The 21,981-nt window shown below is 38.1% G+C and overlaps 1 protein-coding gene and 1 long non-coding RNA gene across 2 annotated transcripts in view; both read right to left on the bottom strand.

Moving 5' to 3' along the window:
• Window positions 1-21,742, bottom strand: part of nr3c1 (nuclear receptor subfamily 3, group C, member 1 (glucocorticoid receptor)) — a 29,279-nt gene extending 7,537 nt beyond the window's left edge. The window contains exons 1-2 of the mRNA XM_082177721.1: window positions 21,443-21,742; window positions 18,513-19,624 (exon numbers count right to left, since the gene is read on the bottom strand). Coding sequence (XP_082033847.1) covers window positions 18,513-19,615 — 1,103 coding nt within the window. The 5' untranslated portion in view covers window positions 19,616-19,624; window positions 21,443-21,742. The remainder of the gene's footprint in view (window positions 1-18,512; window positions 19,625-21,442) is intronic.
• LOC309504610 lies at window positions 17,693-18,505 on the bottom strand. Its single transcript, XR_014208132.1, has 2 exons — window positions 18,047-18,505; window positions 17,693-17,962 (listed from the first exon to the last, which is right to left on the bottom strand). It is a non-coding gene; the product is annotated as an uncharacterized lncRNA (long non-coding RNA).
• Window positions 21,743-21,981: the final 239 nt, after the last annotated feature.

Here is a 21,981-nt window from a genome sequence, read left to right as displayed (position 1 = left end):
AGAACAGATAACATCTGCTTTTATAACATCATCAGCACTCAGCGATGTAGCTCAGTGCACAAATGCCACATTATTAACAGCTATGGTATCATTATGATTTACTGCGTAGAAAATTATACAGGCTATAATTACATAGGCACATACCTATGACCCAACTGGTACAGATTTTATACAGTTGATATATTTGCATGACGATGAGTGGTCGGAACTGCTTTACTGAATTCACACGTGAGAGAAACTGGCGAAACATGGAGTAATGTGAAGATACAGAACGAGACGTGTCCCAAACAAGTTATGACGAGGCAGATCGAGTTTTGCACAAAGCGAAACTGGCGAAACTTATTTTGTTTACAGTTGTTAAGCAATGTCACAGCTTGCAACATTAATACAGGACCCAGCTGATATGTATGTCATATTAGTTTTGCTGATTTAAGTCTATGATTCACGTTACATAATGTGAAGTTGTTTTTGCACAGATGCCTGATTTATTGCTTTGTTATCAATAATCTTATCTTTTGGTTTGTGTCCATTAAGTTCCAAATAAATAATAAAATAAGATACCTGTCATTTAAGTATTTTATTGATATTACTTACTAGACGTACTACATGGTTATGCAATATATAAAATACACTCACATCTACTCTTATCGTGATGCATTTCATTGCCCTTAAAAAAGGTGTGTTTTTTCAACTTTATTGAGCTAGTGTTAATTGGTCATTACAGTTAGGCTACATTTAATAGCATCGAGTTGTGTCTTTCAGGCTTAGCCTGTTCTCTATAACTTGGAAAACAGGTTAATGATAGTTTTTACTGGTGGCACTGGCAACACAGACCAAATGCAGCCGTGAGAATCATTTCGATGAAAGTTCTCAAACAATATGGTTACTCTGGACCCCAAAATAAAGTTTTTGAAGAGCCCTGCTCTATTCAGTGGGTGAGCATTACAGAAAAGCTGTGTCAAGTACCACCACCTGTAACAGGAAGCCAAATGATGATGAGATGTAGGATTATTAGGGTTTATGTGGAGCTACATTAGATTTCTGAAGGGGGGAAAAAACGATTAAAGTCACAATAAAACAGAAGTAGTGACAGATTTTTTCCTCTGTTCTGAGAAGTAAATGTGAGTGAAACAGATTATAAAAAAGTTATAAAAAAATTGTGGTCCAGGGACTTGGTGGGAGTTCTGTGCAACAGTTGTTGATTGGATGATGAGAAGTGGGCGTGGCCTCAAACGCGACGGCAGATGAACGTGAGTTTGCAGGGATGGGTTCCAGTGATGATTGGATGATTGGAAAAGTCATGCATGCGTCACCAGACAGAAGTCTGTCGTTTTCAATGGAAGATCCAGTAATAACATTTTCGATTAAACATTACAAGCAGTGTTTCCCAGTAATTACCTACACTCTGGTTGGCCCACGCGCCACTTTCTAATCTGTCCCGCCACAGTTTCATAATGAACCAATTTTTTTTTACACTTCTCATAATAACATAAAAAGCAATTTCTTTGGCAATGTATTTATCAAACAAACTAAAAAAAAAAAGCGAAAGCGCAATAAGGCGAAGTGCTCTTACCAACCTGTGATTTAATTAAAGAAGTCTGTTGTGCTGCATGTTTCAAAAGGGAGTGCACACTTTGCTCATGCGATCAGCTCGTGATCTAGTGATTTCAGTATCTCAGAATGGCTCAGTTCACGGTGAATGCAGAAACTCTCTGCATAAACTGTCCATTTAACATGCATTTTGGGAATGAAACAGATAATTCAGTTATGAATTATTTTCACATTTTCATAATTCACAACATTTTTGTGGACATATGATTACAGCCTTTCACTAGATCTGTAATGTATGGAGACTTATTTGTAAACCTGTTTCACAGAAACAGCAGTTTTCTGCTAAAATAAAAGCTCAACTGCTGTTTTTGGTCAAAGTTTTATCTCTTGCAAGTGAAGAAATAAAGACAAAGGTATTGTAATTTCCCTACTATAGTGTAAAATATACTTACTATGAAATATCTTTCATTTAAATTGATTTTAAAGTGCATTTATTTTACAAAATATTGCCACACTTTAGATTAGGGCCCAATTCTCACTATTGACTAACTATTAACTATGACTTTTGCCTCAATAAACTTCTTAATACTGCTTATGAATAGTTAGTAAGGTAGTTGTTAAGTTTAGGTGTTGAGTAGGATTAATAGATGTAGAATAAGGCATTAATATGTGCTTTAAAAATATTAATAAACAGCCAATATCCTAGTAATATGCAGGCTAATATGCAACTAGTTAATAGTTAGTACTGGACCCTAAACTAAAGTGTTACTCAAATATTCCTGCTTTAGGGATACTAATAATAATAAAAGTAGTATTATTATATTCTAATTTTTTGTCTTTCTGCAACATCAGTGTGAATGTAATGTAGACTGAGACGCTTTATCACAATTACAAACAGGTTCGAGTCCACTTTATTGGACTTTAATACTTTAATAGTCAATGCAAAGATTCTTATATATACTTAAAGTATATAAAAAATACTTTTTTACTCTGCTCAATTTGCACACCGAACATGCGTAGGAGCTCTTGATTTTGAACTGTATTTAACTTTCAAAAACATGCATGGATGAATAGTTTACTAAGATCTATAACATGCATTAGGAAAATAGATAGTGAATTTTCAATTCATGCCAAAGTCAAACAGCCTGACCTTGCAACAATGGGAAAGAATATGTATTTGCAAATGATGAGACATCCGTGGCTAAAATCCCACTCTCTCCATCTTCTGTTTACTTATTTATAGACTGCAGTTGATGTCCACAAAACACGTGACTTCCCCCACATTACATATCTATCTAATGACGTGATGATCGATCTCTTCAGGCCCTGCCATCTAGTGATCACAGTGGGCTGACAACCTCACATTTAATTCGTTTATGGGGAAACTTTTTAATTGTCGGATGCTAGATTGGTCTATTTGATTTAATACCTTCATTATGCCTTAAAATGGAACATAATGACATTTTGCAAAAGTTCATGAGTTTTAATCGCCCGTTTATTTGACGGAAATGCCTAATTCTTGGCTAAAGTCTTTAGTCTCCCAGGATCGGAGAGCCAAAGCAGCAATAAAAACAGGGAAATGGCTCTTACCCTGAGGAGAAACACATGAAAACAGAAAGGGGAAGTTCAGCGTGCCATCGCTGCTTCTGACATTCTTTTCAAAGCCTTGAATAAGTTCTGATAAGATTACTGCCTCATGGATCAGGCCGCAAGTACAAACACTCTGCATTTTAAACGCAACGATTCTTAAAATAAAACAAGCACCACATGATAAATTGTTCTATTAATATATAATCACGGCACGAGAAGGACCTTTTTTTTGTTTTCCTTTTTTTTTTGCACAGATGACTCTGAAACCAGTCTAACCACATTGGTTTCCTCAACCCGACATACAGTTACATGATCTGAATTCTCAATAGAAATGTCACGCATCAAGAGGAAAATGTTCGAACTGTTGTACTCAATATCAGAACGGCTGTGATTCGGCAGCAGGCACAAGGCCACAATATGTAGCATATTCTTTCATTACATTATACTTTGGTTTGTCCTTCAGGTCTTTGCACGCATGCAGTTTAGACTCTTTTATTAATTACAACGTGGGTGTTTTAAGTTTTGTTGAGTCACGCCACAGGCCTGCAGTGTAGACGCGGGTTAAGCTCTGTGCAGCCCAGCTGTGTTGTAGAAGAGAAAGTAGGTCAAACCAATGGCACTCAGAGTGTTTCAGGCAGCCTGATCTCTGTGTGCTAAAGCACTTATAACACAGAGGTGATTTACATCCATTATCCACTATTGCTGACTGTCAAGATTTCTGCTCTACGGGTCTAGAGGAACCACACCAAGACAGTGGAAGTGGAAGTGAGAGAGAAGGAAATAAGAGAAAGAGAGAGAGAGAGAGAGAGAGAGAGAGAGAGAGAGAGAGAGAGAGAGAGAGAGAGAGAGAGAGAGAGAGAGAGAGAGAGAGAGAGAGAGAGAGAGAGAGAGAGAGAGAGAGAGAGAGAGAGAGAGAGAGAGAAACTGCCCTCTTCATGGCTGTTGGTAAACTTGAGTTGGCTGCTGTCCTGTGTCAAATATACAATGACTAACCAATCTGATATTCCTAATGCAGAGATTCCGTGAAATACTTTCCCAGTAGCTGACGTAGCTTTCAGTGTAGAGTTCTGGGAAGTTGTTTTCTGGTAACAGAAACCAGTTAAATCTGTTACTATATTGTATTTTAGAACAGCTGGAATATTGTATTGACTAATCAGTATTCAGAACTTTTTAATTAGCAATGGCTTTATACACTTAATAAAAAAAGATGGAATATAATGGCATTGACATTTGTTTTATGCTACTTAATATGGTAAGCAGAAACCATGATTAAAAGCTACTGTAAAGTTTTAAGAGAGTCAACAAACACTAGTGTAGAGCTGCATGATTAATCGTTACAAGATTGCGATCTCGATTCAAACAACCACGCGTTCTTATTCCTAAATGATCACGATTCGACTGAAAATAACAAAAACTGTCATTTAAAAATGAGCGTATTAAATTTCACACTGTTTCAATCATTTCTTGGCTTTGTCCACGTGGAGAATAAAACCATCAACCAGACGACATTATATCCAGTCTGCAATCATAACTCATATTCTATATCAGTACTTCACAATCTTTTGGGATCTGTAAGATTTTAATGTTTTTGAATTAAGTCATTTGGCATTTATTTGACCAAAAACAGTAATATTGTGAAATATTATTACAATTTAAATGAGTGTTTTCTATTTAAATATGTTTTAAAGTGTAATTTATTCCTGTGATGGCAAAGCTGACAAAGCATCATTAGTCCAGTCTTCAGTGTCACATGATTCTTCAGAAATCATTCTAATACGCTGATTTGCTGCTCAAGAAGCATTTCTTTTTTAATGGCATTAGTTGTGGAGAAGTGTGAGTTAGAAGAATAAAGAACGGTCACTGCTGCATAAGTCTCTGATGCATCCCATTTCGCCTACTTCTACTACGCCCAAAAAATGTTTACAGTTTTTGTGAAGAAAAATATACTTTTGAGTGTAGCAGAATAGTAGGCAAGCTTTGGGACATCCTCCACATTCAATTTAATAAAATTGTCTTCCATTTTGGAGAGAAATATAGTAGGTACCTTGATCTGACAGTCGTGGGTCTTTTATGCAGAGATTCTCCTCATGTGTTCGCAATTCGCAATTAAAAGTTAATGACCAAACATATCATTACAAAAGTTCACAATGATGTTGTAGATAAACTAGCCTATATTGTGGATAACATTGAATAAATATCTTTTCATCAGGTTAGATACTGATAATTAATCACTCAAACCCCTTTATCTAAACCTCTCTACTTAACCGTCAGACTCGCACATCCACCATGTTTGTAGTTTAACACTTTTTATTTGTATTTGTAGTTCTAATCGAATCCTTGTCCAATGCGCAATGGGTTGTGGTGGGCAATATTAGCTGTTAGAATGTGTACGTATCAGCAGCACTTCATATTCTAACCAGAAAAAGTAGACCATTGGGTACCAGTTTGGAATACTCATTTCAACTTACTACGATATGGGACACACTAACTCTAATTTTAAATACTATTTAGGATGGGTGGCATGCAAATTGGAACGCAGTGCTCCTCTGTCTGGAGTCTCTCTGTTCAGGTACATGTGTAATCAAATTGCATCTGGCCATGGAAGTAAAATCCCTTTAGGGCCCTATCTTACACCTGGCGCAATGCAGTGGCAAGTGCGACGCAAGTGTTTATTGCTAGTTTCAGTCCGACGCAGTTATCGTTTTCACATCCTACGCCATGTTGTTTAAATAGCAAATGAATTTGCGTCCATTTGTGCGCCCATGGGCGTGCTGGTCTGAAAACGAGGTGTGTACGAAGCGACGCTTCTGGAGCATTGTTGGCGCGTTGGTATTTTGAGGCAACAGAAATAGACAGAATTTTATGTTATTTAATGAGCGTGTTAGTAATGTGCGCCTATAGGCGGGTCCACAACGCGCGTACACTCTGCTTATTAAACACACAGGGATGCACAGCAGCACACAAACAAACATGCCAAATATTTAAAATAAAAGGATTACAATGTAAAAGATTATTATTGTGAACAAAGATATGGTGGAATCCGGCTTTTCCCGTAGATGGTCTGCTTGCGCACTTTTACTTTGCGCACAAGCAGTTCCGTTTGCGCTCTGGAGACGCATTCAGTCTTTCCACTATCAAATTCCGTTATGTAAATAGCGGCGCGAGCGCAACTGGCATTTGAAGACCCACTCCGATGAAAATCATTTTTTTCTAGGTGTTAACATGTTCTTGTGGTATTTTTCTGATGTTAGAGGACATATCTTGAGAAAAATAAGCTCAAAGTTGTATTTCTGAGTATTTCTGCATTCAAATGGCTGTGAATCAGTAGCAGACGCTAAAATGCCGGCTAAAATAGACTGGAGTTGTGACGTAGTAACTCCACTGGGCGGGGCCACAAGCTCATACTCCCCTCCGCCCCGCCCGCTCAGGTTCCGAGGAGTAGAGAAGACGATGGCGGATCAATACCTATGTGCGGTAGCGGGTTGCAATGCTAAGAGGAGAGATATTGGTATTAGCTTTCATGCTTTACCAAAACATGTTGCTGTGAGAGATGAATGGATTACGTTCCAGGGTTCCAGACTGCGACCATTTTTTGAGAATGTGCGAGTTAAAATTTTATGTGGTCGCATTTGTGCGAGTGCATGGTCATGTACTACTCAGTTAAATTCACGCATGAATTTTCCTGCATTGAACTTGTTTTAGCGCCCGCCAAAGTGAATTTTTGTCCCGCCAAAGTCTTATTTGATCGGTGAGTAATGTAGATGAACTGCTGCGCTTGTTTAAATGAAAGAACGAGCAGAGAGAGAGACCCGGACGCGCGCGCGCCCACTCTCTCTCTTCGGAGCCAGGCGAAAGTGTAGACTTCACCGTCTCCAAACTAAGCGCTGTCTTGCTCTCTCTCCCTCGCACATATTAATCAAAATAAATCGACATGGCGGTAAAAGGTCGGAAGACCAAAGTTTCATGTGGAGCATTCGGAGATCTGAAAAGCATGCCGGACATTCAGCTGACATAAAACAACACTTTAATTAAACGAAAAAAACTATCCAGTGATGAAATGTTTTCTGTGTTGACAGAAAGAAAGACAGAAAGAGGCTGTTGCTGCCTATGTATCTCGCTTCAGCCAACGGCTCCGCCCACAACGCAGAGGCGAATTGCTAATGAGCTACTGCCGCTCTGCTGAAGCGAAGTCCCAGAAAACGGCACAGGTTTTGTGATTTTGGCTAAAAACGGCATAATCATCATTTAAAGACCACTGCGAATGTTTAAAAATAACTCAAAATATGACCGGAGTGGGACTTTAAAGGGAATGGGAGATGAGACTCTGATTGGTTTAACACACGTAAATCCCAAAACACACCCATTACTCATTATGAGAATAGGGACAACCCTTTTAGACCATGCGCCTGGCTCGCCGACCATTCGGACACGCCCTAAGTGAACTTGCGCCGTGCGCTTTAGACCATGCGCTTAGATCGTTAAAATAGGGCCCCTTGTGTGTTTGCATTTTAGTATTATACAGCTGATTTTTTTTTCAGGTTCAGTGCACTTTAAGTCTGCTGGGGCTTTTTTTTTTTAAACCTCTATTTTCACTAGTCCAAAGTTCCTCATTGTGGGGCTGGTTATGCAGAGTTAAAAATACTCAGTGGTGTGCTGGAGAGAGGAGAACAGAGGAGAGAGAGCCTAGGAGGAGAAAGAGAAAACAAGCTACTTATTCACAGCTGCCTGAGAGTGCCATCGATATTGACTCATAGAAAGCCAAGAACGATTTGAGCAAAGCTTTCAGGAAGAATGTCTGAGTCACTTTAAATCAAAGGGTTTGGCTTAATTGGATCATCATTTAAGATGGAGAGTCACATAGGAAAAAAAATGCCGCAAAACAAAAGGGGTGTGAACCGACTGCATGTTTGCGTGAGAAATGTGGCGCCACAGACCTGAAACCAACCGTGTTTACCGCATAGCGTGCACACTGGAGAGAAAGTGAGAGACCAACAAACAAAGAGAGAGAGAGAGAGACAGCTCCTGTCTAAGCTGGCTGCAAGCCATTAAATGTCACGCAGGTTTGGGACGCAGTCACAAACAACCTCGACTCCCACTCAAAACCTGCAGATCACAAAGGCCTGATAATTGAGTCTACATGTAAATTAAAGATTAAACCTCTCGTGTTTCACCATCTGTTCCTGCTCTCCATGGCTGAACCACTGACTTTTTTCTATCCAGAACCACAAACTACTTAGATGATTTTAAGGTCCACTTTCAAATTATTGTGACTTTTTTAGTGAAACAGGGTGTACAATGAGAAAAAAACTATAGGACGGCTCTTGGTTTTATCCATCAGTAATGATTGTGAAATTGATTGTGTTACATGTGGGTGTTGGAGCAAAACTTTTGAGGAAGCTTTTTGACCAAGATGTGGAGGCTGAAGGTCAAGTTCATCCTTGAGAGCATCTCAACATCACTTAATGGTTATTTTACAAATCTAGGAATTTGCTTTTATTGCTGTAACTCAGGTGTGTCCAATCTTGATCCGTGAGGGCCACCTTCCAGTTCTAGCAGAGTTTAGCTCCAGGCCTAATTAAACACACCTGAACCAGCTAATCAAGGTCTTCACAATCTTTAGAAACATCCAAGCAGGTGCACTGAATAAAATGTTAACGGTAAAAGACTTGCGTAGTAATAGACCATAATCGATTATAGCCTACTGACGTTTCGACATAATTCGTCACATACACGCTTCTCTCGCTAGCGTAAAATGGTGGAGGAAGGCGAAACACAAAAGCAAGTAATAAAAAAATGCACCCACCAGGGCCATACCCACCATTGAGGGTTTTTCCCGAGGTGTATATAATAAATGTGCAATAATTGCCTAATATTAACTTTACTTTGGTGCTGCATAAATATTGCACAACGCAAAGATGACGACCTTCTCATCTGAGCTGTCTTACACCGCTCATCAATGTCAAAATGTTTAAGATGACCAATCAAATCAAAGTAGACGGGCTTTATTTTGACAGAAGCTGCTGAATGCTGATCATGAATTCCATCATAGTTCCAAAAATGCTGATTTTTCACCACTATCACTAGTGGTGCATTAAACATCTTCTGTGTTTCCAGTTTGTATTGTGGATCATTAATTGCAACATTTAACCTAATTCTCATGTTTAAGATTCTGTTATTGGGTTGTACTTGACAAATTTTTTGGCCTTCAAACGTCTTAAAATACACATATGTGGACCAGAGGAATCAAAATCTTCTCGGTGAACCCCCCTAGCAAACTCTATATTGTGATCTCCGTAATTATGAAACCCTGCGTTAAGGCCCTGGAACCCACTATTTTAAAATTTACAGCGTGCGAGCGAGGCTGCGACTGCGAGCATGTGTGCGTGCGTGCAAGTGTGTGTGCATGTGAGTGTGTGTGAGCATTATTGTAACTTAAGTACACTTGACAGTTTCATGCGCTTTTAGTATTTACTAGTGTTTGGTCTAAATGGTCCTGTCATCCGCTGTGTTCAGACTTGGGTTGTGTTTGGTGTTTGCTACATTCAGGAAGTGCACTTTCTTGGAGCAGATAAAGTTCATATATCTGACTGCTTGTATTCATTGACAAATATGTAGGTATATGTGCAGTAATATTGAAAAGTGAGGATGCAACGCATCGTGATATCGAATCGTTGACATGATAATCGTAATCGAATTGAATCGTGAGACCAATGATGGTTCACACCCCTAGTTAACAGTAAGCTTCCTTACAATATATGTTACATAACTGTAATAGATCTAACCTTACAGTTAATATAATTTTAATGTAAAATACCTAAGTTTTGGAAGTGAAAGAGAACAAGTCAAGTCACATTCCCAGAATCCCCTGCGTGACACTTCACATTAAATGTATTTTCGTTTAAATAACTGTTTTTTATGTTACATCTAATGTTGATAAATGAATGCTTACTGCATTATTTTAGAGTCATGTGTGTTACAATGATGGTGTTTAGTAGTTGTGTGAATGACAGTGCACCAATAGGCTATATTAGTATTTAGGCCTACTTCAGCTTGTGGCAAAGCTGCTTGTGATGAGCTTTGATTCATCATGTGACTTTCTCATTACCACCTGTTTTTGTTAGTTGTCAGTATATTACAAAGTATATACAAAGTGTATATTAACATTATATCAGTTCATGTAAGTTAAATCAGTAAAACCTAAAATGTTGCTACCGTACTTTTTTACGGTAAATTTGTGGTAACCACAGCTGCCGTTTATTTAATTAATTTAGTATATTTCAAATTAGTTTTTATGTGCATATCCTTTTTAATTAGATTTAGTTTGTTTTAAATACTTTTATTTAGCTTTATTTTATATTTGTATATAATTTTTTGTTATTTTAGTACTTCCAACTTAAATTTATTATATTTCATTTAGTTGTTTAGGCAACATAACAAATTTTATGTCAAATTTATGTAAATATCCGTCATGGCGAAAATGAAAATATTTTAATTAAAACACTGTTACGAAAATGATTTTTCGCACGATTTTACTATTTCGTTCCCTCGATTTGCTAAATCGTGGACGATTTACTAATTAGTTTCCTCGATATATGATGTGTGCACGATAAAGCAAATCAAGGCAACAAAATAGTAAATCGTGTGCACAATTTAGCCTACTATTTTTTTCTTGCATGTCATGTGCGGGGCTCCGTAACAGTGCATTAATGTTTAAAAAAAATAAACATCTAAACAGAATAGTTGCATGAGGTGAAGCTGAAGAGTTAATGAACACCAGTAAACTGAAGCCCGTTCTATATGACGCATAGGAGATTATCAGATATCCTAGAAATCAACAACATTAACGTAACATTACAACTTGTATCGGCAAAAAAGGATGCAAATGTGAGTGAACTTGAACTGTTAAGTGCTAGCCAGCTCCCGTTGGGGATGCGCTCTTCCTGTGTAACACACTGAAACAAGGGCAAATAAAGCACAAAGATTTCACAACATTCTATAGTTTTCTTTTTATAATATTATATGGCAGATTGGCAGATCAACTGTATCAGAAAAAAGAAATATATATTTTTAAGTTACAGAAAACATCGTTTTCATAATCGATCGTCGCTGTCATGCCCGAGTTAGGGTGGGTATGGCCCTGGAGGGTGCATTTTTTTATTACTTGCTTTTGTGTTTCGCCTTCCTCCGCCATTTTACGCCAGCGAGAGAAGCGTGTATGTGACGAATTATGTCGAAACGTCAGTAGGCTCGTGCACGTAATACTCGTGCACATCCCTAATCTGAACCCAATGACTCTGACATTAGAAAAACAATCTTTGTGTTTATTTTAAGCAACTGGCAAAAGCTGTATTATGTGGGTGTGTCACTAATGGCCCGTTCACATGACAAATATCCAGACACTTCCTCAAAGACTGTATACTTGACACGTCACTGGCAATCAACCAAACTGCTGCAGTTTTGGATGAGCAGGTTTCAGGTCGAGCTGCTTTGTGGAGATCACTCAGCTATGTGTGTCAGTTACATAACTCCTTGATAACTACACAGTCATCTTCAGACTTCCAGAAAATACAAAATGTTTTTTATATTAACAAAAGAAGCACATTAACAGATTGCTTCCAAAGAAGTTCTGCCCTACTATCATGTCCTTGGAGCACATTTCATTAAATTACAACTTGTGCTCACACAAGTCAGGGTTTGCAAATAGTTGAGGAGAGATAGCAATAAAAAAACATGATGGAACATGATTGTGAAAAAAGAAAATGGTGCAGTTCTGTCTGAATTTTCAGTCTCAGATATTGTATTCGTGCATTGACCCTACAGCATTTTAAGTAGTTTAATACTTTGGGTAAAACTGTAACAAACCAATAATGGTACAGCATGGTAACTAATTTAGGGAGCAGCAGCACTGTCTTTAAAAATCAGCGCTGGGTTTTTTTCTGGCCTGACCTCCATTTCATGGCTGTTTCTTACTGGAGGAAATGCATGGCATGATTATTCCCAGAAAAGATACTCTCAAAATTAATTCTTATTTTGTGCATTCTTTTCCTAAATATATGTTTGTGCCAAAACTACTAAAATATAATTTATTTTAGTGATAACTGAGTGTGGTTCCCATACTAAAACTAAAACCTTCTTTTTTATTATTAATTAAAATGAAGCTGCAATAAAATAAAATCTAAATATAGAAAATTAGAAATGTTGTCTTGGCAAATAACTGAAATAAGTTTAAGTTTGACCACTAAAATTACTAGGCTAACTGTAAATAAATAAAACTTAAAACTAAAATTAAATTAATAAAATAAAATAACTAGGCCTAATTAATTAAACCTAAAAAGTATTATTAAAAACCTAATAAAAAGGACAAAAGCACAACAAAACTCCTCAACATAAACTAAAATGAATATAAAACTGAAAACTGTTTCTCCATTCTTTAAGGCCCCGATAATACTAAAAACTAAATCAAGAAACTAACTGGTGTGGCCTCATTTCAAACAAAATCAGGCCAAAACAAAGTTTGTTTGGAGTTTGTTTCAGGAAACAGCATGCTGAAGACACTACATCCTTATGCATCGCTTTCTACCAGGACTTTTACGTGCTTTTCCCAAATCACTGAAGTGGCCTCGGCGTCCGGGTTAGCGGTAGCATGAGCCATCAGGCAAGTGTTATTTAAATAAACTGATGTACTTACAAACTTTCCAATGCCTCGTTTTATGAGTACAAGAACCTATTTGTACTACTGTAGAAATTTGGTACCATTCTGGGCATTATTTGTGGGGTAATATACAAGATTAGGGATGGGCATGATTAATCGACGATCGATAATTGATCGTTAAGAATTTCGTCGATCACGTTTATTTGTTATCGATTAAACTAATGCAGGTTGCGTTGCGTAGTGTGAGTCTTGAAGCAATGGAATTAATTTTAGCGCGGAGGTACCTGTGCATCCCGGCAACGTCAGTCCCCTCAGAGCGGGTGTTTTCGGCGGCTGGACTGGCTGTCACCAGGTTGCGGTCGCGTCTGATCCCAGATCATGTCAACATGCTTATCTTTCTCAACAGAAATCAGTAGACTGGTGCAGAAGTTCTATGGGAACTTCATGCGTTTTCTCAGATCGGAGAGCTATCTGATTTATCAAAACGATTCCATTTACTCCTGGTCACATAAATGTGTTTTTGCAAAACGGATATAAATCCGATCTTGAATTCCCGCGCTATATGCATATTTAAATTGTTGCACGTCATCGAAAGCAACTGATATGAGCTGCATTTTATTGATCATCAGCGAAAATTTCTAAATCAAAGACCGCAACAAGATATTGCGGCAACAGCCCTGGTAAGATCATTTCGGTTCTTTACTTTTAATGAAGATGATTGTGTGTTGATGAATGACTTTAACTTTGATTTGCGATAGTTTGCACGTTGGCTTGATGAATAGATGCTCATCTGTGGTGATGCGTGTTGAAGTAGCGTCGTCATATCTGGATATAACATGACATATAGCCTATAACACGCTCTCACACGTTTATTTCTTATCATTTTTGGGATAATTCAAATTTACATATGTGGTTTCAACAACCAGATGCATTTACTCTTGTCCAGTTTCGTCTGGAATGCGTCTCAGATCTCCTCCTGAAGTGGTTTGAGCGATCGAATTTAAATCCGTCTCGAATGCGTTTCGGAGGGCATTTAGATTTGGTCTTTTCACGACCGGATAGCTATCCGATCACAGAAAACGGATGAAGTGGCCATGGGTGCTCGCAGCTGCAGGTTCCGCTGGTTTAGAGCACCGCAGGAATCTTCAAGTCTACCGAACGTCCAGTTTCACTGCCACAAGTTGATCTTCTTGTAATAAAGATCTCATCGAGGACAAACAAACTGTATTTTTGTATTTTCATTGCATTTTTAATTTATAAAAAGTTAAAGAAATAATGAATTTCAATATAAAAATATTAATGATTAATCGATAGTCGATCGTTAATTCTCCCGACGATCGACTAAGAAAATTTAATCGAATGCCCATCCCTATACAAGATACAACCTTGGATCCATTAGCGCCTGCACTAAGCCATTCGGCTGATATCTCTAAATAAGCTCTAACTTTAATAATGTTCGACCAAGGGTAAAAAGGCTTCGGGGGGATGTTTGACTCGAGGTCATGGTGCAAAGGACCCTAGGTTGATTTTACTCCGAACCATCCCTTTAAATATCTGACACAATGCCAATATTTTTTTTCCTGCAGTATCGATACATCAATACCAGCTGCACGTTCTCGCTTCTCTCTTCTCTCTGGTGAATTGACAGTTTGACACACACCCACCTCTTCCCATTTGCTCCGGTTGAATAGTGTTGGTGCTACAAGTCCTGAATTTTGCACAAATTTTCTCATTCCCGAAGGTGTCATGCTCACACCAAAAGCGCGTGCACCACTGATCTATGTAAGTGCCGCGCACATAAAGCCACCTCTCAAACACCTCGCGAGTACAAAATGTAGTTCTTTTTCGTGGCTTATTGCGCTTAAATGGTCAAATGTATATACAATTGTCAACATTCCTGTCTTGGCAAGCATTCAGGTAAATACAGTCAGTTTTGGAACGAAAATAGTTGACAAATAAATTGCACGTTGTGTAACAGTATATTGGATCCGTGCATAAACTTTTAAAGGATTAGTTTACTTCAGAATTAAAATTTCCTGATAATTTACTCACCCCCACATCATTAAAGATATTAATGTCTTTCTTTCTTCAGTCGAAAAGAAATTAAGGTTTTTGAGGAAAACATTCCAGGATTAATCTCCATATAGTGGACTTCGATGGTTATCTACGGGTTGAAGGTCCAAATTGCAGTTTCAATGCAGCCTCAAAGGGATCTACACAATCCCAGCCGAGGAATAAGGGTCTTAATCTAGCTAAACGATCTGAAATAAAAAAAATAAAAAAAACATTTATATACTTTTTAACCACAAATGTTCGTCTTGCACTAGTGATGCGCCACACATTACGTAATCACGTTGAAAGGTCAAGTGTGACGTAGGCAAAAGTACCAACCTGGTGTTTACAAAGCGATTGTGCAAAGACTAAGTCAAACGCCCTTTACAAAAAAATTAATCAAAAGGTAAAACAACAATGTCGGACGATTTTGAAGTTGGAGGAGAAAATGAGATGGAGTTTTTCTCCCTACCCTACATTTTCCGCCTACATCAGGTTACCGCCTGACCTTTCCAACGTGATTACATAATGCGTGAAGTCGTGGACATGCAAGACCAGCATTTGTGGTTAAAAAGTATATAAATGTGCCGGCACCGATAGCCTCATGGGCAGCGCGCCAACATATGGCGCCGCTGCTCTTCGGGTGACCCGAGTTCGAATCCCGGCTCATGGACCTTTCCCAATCCCGTCCCCCGTCTCTCCCACCTCGCTTCCTGTCCACTCTATACTATCCTATCACAATAAAGGCAAAAAAAAATCAGACAAAATGTAAAAAGTATATAAATGTTTGTTTGTTTTTTAGAAAATGGCCAATCGTTTCGCTAGATAAGACCATTATTCCTCGTCTGGGATCGTGTAGCCCTTTGAAGCTGCATTCCCTAACCCGCTGATAACCGTTGAAGTCCACTATATGGAGAAAAATCCTGGAATTTTTTCCTCAAAAACCTTAATTTCTTTTCAACTGAAGAAAGAACATCTTGGATGATGTGGGGGTGACTAAATTATCAGGAAATTTTAATTCTGAAGTGAACTATTCTTTAAAGTGGCAACAGCCTAATAAACCTGCTGCTTTCTGTCATGTTCATCAAAGAAAAAAAAGAAAGAGAAAATCACTCACTGCTCTTACTGAATAACTTTTGTAACTTTAATTGTAAGCATTAATCTGTATTTAATTTTTACAAAGAAGACTGTCCAGTGTTATTTCATATTTGATTATTTAATTTAACCTGAATACTAATGTTAGACTCACTTAAAAAACTTAAAGCCATGTTCATTTTATTTGCCTCTTTATTCTATTGTTTTTATTTGTGCTATCATTTGCAATTTATTTATTTGTTCTTATTTTATTACTGACTGTTTACTTGTCTTTTTTTGCAAATTCAGTTTGAAGTTTCAAAAAAAGCCTCCATGTGCTGTGTGTAAACTATTGCAACAAAATTACCCAAATTATCAAAATATTATGACTGAGATACTAATAAAAATATCTGTATGGTGATATATACGGCAGTTTTCCCCTTTGTATCGAAAATTATATTATATGATATAATTATATTGAAATGAGAAATTCCAGTATCGTGACAACACTACAATGGAGAGGCTAATGTTAAAAGAAAATGTTGTAGGCTAATTCTAATCGAAAGCGACACTGATTGTTTTTCAAGTTTAATACTGTAAAGGTCCTGCTTTAAAGCAATCTATTATATAAAGTGCTATATAAATAAACATTACGTGATGTCACTGGAGTGCTAGTCTCAGCCTCAGACATCATGCCCACAGACCGTTGGCTGAACGTCTGATGCATATGGCACACTTAACTGGAAACACTTCAGGATTTTCTAAAACTGATTGGAAACAAATGCGTTGTGACGCCAAACACTTCATAGAAGAAGAAAGTGGTCTTGTTTACAACTGTGACAATGAGCGCTTACCAGGATCGACTAAATGCTGGATTATCAAAATTATGTGAAGTTTGTGGCTCCATTGTTGCAGTAAACTTGCACAATGTTCTTGAGTGAGTAATTTATTAGATTTTCACACCCCTAAACATGATGCGGAACAAAACAAACTGTGATTGGTTGCGTTACATGTCAGTCAAATGTCTGCTTGGGCGGTCCTTGGCCAGTGAAAGCTGCGATGGAGTCCAGACCTTCTGCCGTCAGTCTCAAGGTCTGGCTACGAGAGACTACTGGAGTGGCAAATTGTAGGGCCCTATAATTTCCGCGATCACGGAATCGCGGAATTGGCAAATTAACTCGGAATCTAGTGTTAACGCGGAATTTTACATATTTGGAATAAAATTCTGTTTTTGTGTGGGAGAAAAACATATGTCTGAGGAAAATGTAGATCGGGGGAAGCAAATCTGGGCGACACAACCCCTCCCGTCATTTCAGCTCCCCCTTTTAAACAATGAAAGCATGGCGAAGCGGCTCTCCACGGCTCTGCTTTCGTCGGCGAAAAAGTTAAGAAACTCGACGCTAAGCCCTCAGTACCGAGCCGAGCAGTTCCCACGTGACTTTTATGTGTCAAGCGAACTCTTGTTTTGTAAGTTGTCAACATTCTGTTGACTGGAAGAGCAAAAATACATGCACTGGCCACCTGTTATCCAAAAGCCATGTGAAGAACAAGGAGAATGATAACGCTATTAAGGCTACCACGTCCCTACATACGTGCACTACTGCTGCTGCATTCAACTTGACTGCTACATGATGACAAAGTCAACTTTAATTTCATAACTCAGGGAGTATGCCCTACTTGCTGTTTTTTGCCTTGTTTTTGATGCACTTTAATGTACTGTATGGAAAAGATGATTCTTATAAGTACTTTATGTATAACTCTGAAAATTAGAGGTTTATTTTTTTTTTTACTTGAAAGAAAAAGCTAATGGAGCACTTTTATTTAAACTTATATAAACTAATATAATTTATTTTACTGGACAGTATAAAGCTCATTACCATTCATATTTTGTTGTTACTTGAAGTACTAAGAATGCAGTGTTATGTTGCATCATGCAGTATTTGTCCTGAAAAGTACTGAGTAAATGTGATGTTTGTTACCTCAATAAATTTAAGGTCATTCCTATTTTATTTGTGTACATTTTAATCATTAACATTAAAAGCACTAAAATAACAGTAAAGGGTAAAAAAAAATCCCCAAAATTAAAACGGGAAAAAAGGAATTTGCAAAATTTACAACGGAAAAAACGGAATTTGGGAAAAAATAAAACGGAATTTGGGAAAAAATAAAACGGATTTTATAGGGCCCTAAAATTGCAGAGCTTGTGTAAACATTCACATAGCTATGATCGGATGCTTTCTTAACGGCTGTTTTCTCACCGCTGTCATTTCTGTTGTGCGTTTATTGAATTATTGAGAGGAAAGCGTGTGGCACATATTTACATATTCATCTATGTAATCTACTCATCACAATGTGATCTATTCATCACATATGCCGCACTCAGCAGTGCAGATGGCGCCTGGATGCCAATAAAATAGTTTAGAGCTCAGCACACCAAGATACATTTATAATCACTACGGACATTTCTATGATTCTTCCATGATTTTTTAAGATTTTAAGTCATTTCCAAGACTTTTTCCAGGCACAAATTAAAAAATTGCCATTTTCATCCGTAACTGAAGCACGGACCATCCTGGTGGCTTTCATGGCTTACCTGGCATAGGGGCTTGTGTAGTTTTTGGAAAAGCATTCACTGGCCCTCTGTTGCATTCCGCTTGCATTCCCAAAGCCCTGGCCCCTGCTCCAACTGTCTTCTGAAGAGGTCAGAGGGGTGTACACGTTAAAGATAGGCTTCTGATCTTTCTGCTGACTGACAGCAGCTGTGGACGGGTCGGCCCCAAAGAGAAAGCTCTGTCCGCTTGAAGTGGTGACACCACAAATGTTAATAGGTGTGCTGTGGAGACCAATCTGACAGTAGTTAGTCCCACCGACGTTCTCCTTTTTGATGACCCCTGGAGTACACAGCTGGATTATAGAGTCCTTCTCTATTTTCACAGTGGCCAGGCTGGTGGTGGTGGTGGTGCTGGAGGGGCTGGAAGTGCTCATGCCGTTGAGCGTGCTGCTCACCGAGATTGTGGCCTTTGAGTCCCTCTCTGTATTTGTCGACAAGTCTCCGAGTAGAGCATCTTCACCTATGGTGGAGAGGAACGCATCATCTGCCACATAGAAATCAGAGGGCGATCCGTCCAACTCAAAGTCCTGCAGGAGGTCCAGAGTGTTGTCACTAAAGAGCTTATGATTGCCAACATCAACATCTTTCCCCATTGGACCAAAGGAATCTTGGTCTAGGTCCATATCGCATTTATCCATGGGAGAATATTGCTCTGTTTTTAAAGGAAAGAGATTGGGGTCGACTCCACCGATCATGGAGTCCATTGAAGGGGAGGAGCTATTGAGGTCTGCAATGCTGGCCTCCAGACCTGAGAAGCTGTCCCCCAAAGTGAAAGAGCACAGGGCCTGTTGTTGTTGAGCCCTCTGCTCCTTCCCAACCGCTTTGAGTTCTGAATCTTCCATAAAGAAGCCAAGAGTGGAGGTGGTGTGCTCCTCCAGAGTGGGTGAATTGCTCAGGCCATTGGGAAGGTCGGCAGAAACTGGCTGCATCAGTGGACTGGGTTGAGGAACCATGGATGTGGGAGCGACAGACATGGCACTTTGTATTCCGCTTCGTAAAATTCCCTCAGCTGGGCTGTTGCTGTAATCCAACGTATTCAAACACTCATCTCTCTTGGCGCCATTCTTCAGTCCTCCTTGATCCATCTTGCATTACTGTGGTAAAACACAACAAAACAATTATATTTTCTAAAACACCATAAATACCATCACTAAAAAAAGCATAGTTTACTGTTAGTAACATGAAAACAAAACATGATTAAAATAGGTAAAGACAAAGATGCAACAAAAATGCACCATGGTAACAACTTTTCGCCATGAAAATTTTTCAGAAATCATTATAATATGCTGATTTATTTTCAATGTTGGAAACAGTGCTACTTAATATTTTGTATGACCTGTGATACTTTTTTCAGGATTCTTTGATGAATAAGTTAAAAAAGAAAATAATTGATTCAAAATAGAAATCTTTTGTAACAAATTACAATATACACCACCGTTCAGAAGTTTGGTGTCAGTCATTTTTTCTTTTCTTTTTTAAAATAAATTAATAATTTTATTCAGCAAGGATTAGGGAAATTGATCAAAAGTATTAGGAAAGATTTCTATTTTGAATAAATGCTGTTCTTTTTTTTAAACTTTTTATTCATCAATGAATCCTGAAAAAAGTATCACAGGTCATAAAAAACTATTAAGCAGCACAACTGTTTCCAACATTGATAAAATCAGCATACTGGATTTCTGATGGATCATGTGACACTGAAGACTGGAGTAATGATGCTGAAAATTCAGCTTTGCATCACGGAAATAAATTATATTTGAAAATATTAATAAACTACAAAACCTTTATTTTAAATTATAATAATATTTCACAATATTAAGTATTTTTCTGTATTTTTTATTAAATAAATGCAGGCTTGATGAGCATATACTTCTTTCAAAAACATAAAAAATAGTAGGCCTACGTTTTCTTTCCAAACTTTTGACCGGTACTGTATATTTACTTATTAATATTCTGTCTTGATTTTTTTCTGCGTATTGGGGCCTACAGGCTTCACAAAGGCAAATCCCTTATGTGTGTAAGCAAGAATACTTGACAATAAATCTCATTCTGATTCTAAAATAGCATATTTGCTCACATTTACTCGTAAATCGTCAAAACTGTGGTAACGTTAACTTAGTATTAGCCACAACAATAGTACTATTGTATGACGTCATACAAATTTAACAAACAAAAAGACCCGCAAGAAGTTGGACTGTTCTGCATAAACACCACATAAACTTGTAACTATGTTTGCTTTGAAATTATATCTTTTGACATTGGATGAGTTACCTATATTTAAATGTATTAAAATAACAGTAACACCGTTGGACAAATATACGTCTCGTACTTCCACACACACACAGTAGCCTAATTATTAAAGTTATTAAAGTAGATGTTTTTATAGGTAGGCTACCTCATAAAATATCTCAATCTTTAACGTTATCAACACTATTTTATCCAAAACGCCTCCTCATCTGCAGTTGAATGCGTGGCGCTTACATCTTTCGACTATTATTTTAATAAAAGGATAAAAATCCAAATGTGTAACGTTAAATCTCGCGCTCTAGTAGCAGCAGCACGAGCGCGCGTGGATCACTCAGAGTGACACGCACTGAGGCCTAACGTTACTCACACCCATTACTAACCCGCAGCAGACAGACGAGTCAACCACTTCAAATTTCAACTCTGACCCCTTAAATAACGTGCAATACCTATGCAACAGCCAAAACAGCGCATACATCGCCCTAACAGGACTGCAATAACTGTTTAATGGCGTGAAAAACAAGTCGCGAGATCAGTCAGAGTGTAGAAACGACAGTTAACGTTACTAATTTAAAACTAGTTGCTATACTTTTACGCTATGATGTATTTGAATGCGTATATTAGTATCAAGGTGCACGATTAACAAGAATATATCTGAAAATACGTACCTTTTGATATTAACGTTCCTGTTTTTATTTGTTGCATCATCTGACATTGTTTTTGTGTAGAGGTTTCTGCTGAAAGCGATTAGCAACAACATGAGCCTTCACCGCAGTCTGAGGTCGTTTCAGAAGAGCAAGACAAATCGCAAACTGCGTGAAAAAGGTCGCGGGTCGGATATCGTCCAGCGTTTCAGTCCGAATTCATAATCCCATCTGGGTAATCCAGGCAATTTTCTCATTTTCGGCCATGAGAAAAGAGGCGTGCCATAAAACCCTGAACCATAAAAACATTCAAAATGGAGATTACAGTTGAGTTCCGTGGCGACACTCTTTACAACATGCAGTGCGACCTATTGGCAGTGACGAGTTATTACATCTCGTCTCTTATAACAGTGACTTCACTGGGTGAGATGAGAGTAACCTCGGTGATATCACCATCACCATCATAAAAACACACACACAATGCCTTCTCTCTCTTCACTGCTTCTATTTCCGTTGTTCTTCTGTTTCTCTCATTCATACATGATACAAATACACACATTGGC

Source organism: Leuciscus leuciscus (assembly GCF_965113295.1).
Source record: "Leuciscus leuciscus genome assembly, chromosome: 8".
Classification (NCBI taxonomy): Eukaryota; Metazoa; Chordata; class Actinopteri; order Cypriniformes; family Leuciscidae; genus Leuciscus; species Leuciscus leuciscus.
The sequence above is the reverse complement of the archived record's forward strand: the minus strand, read 5'-3'. Positions and strand labels throughout refer to the sequence as shown.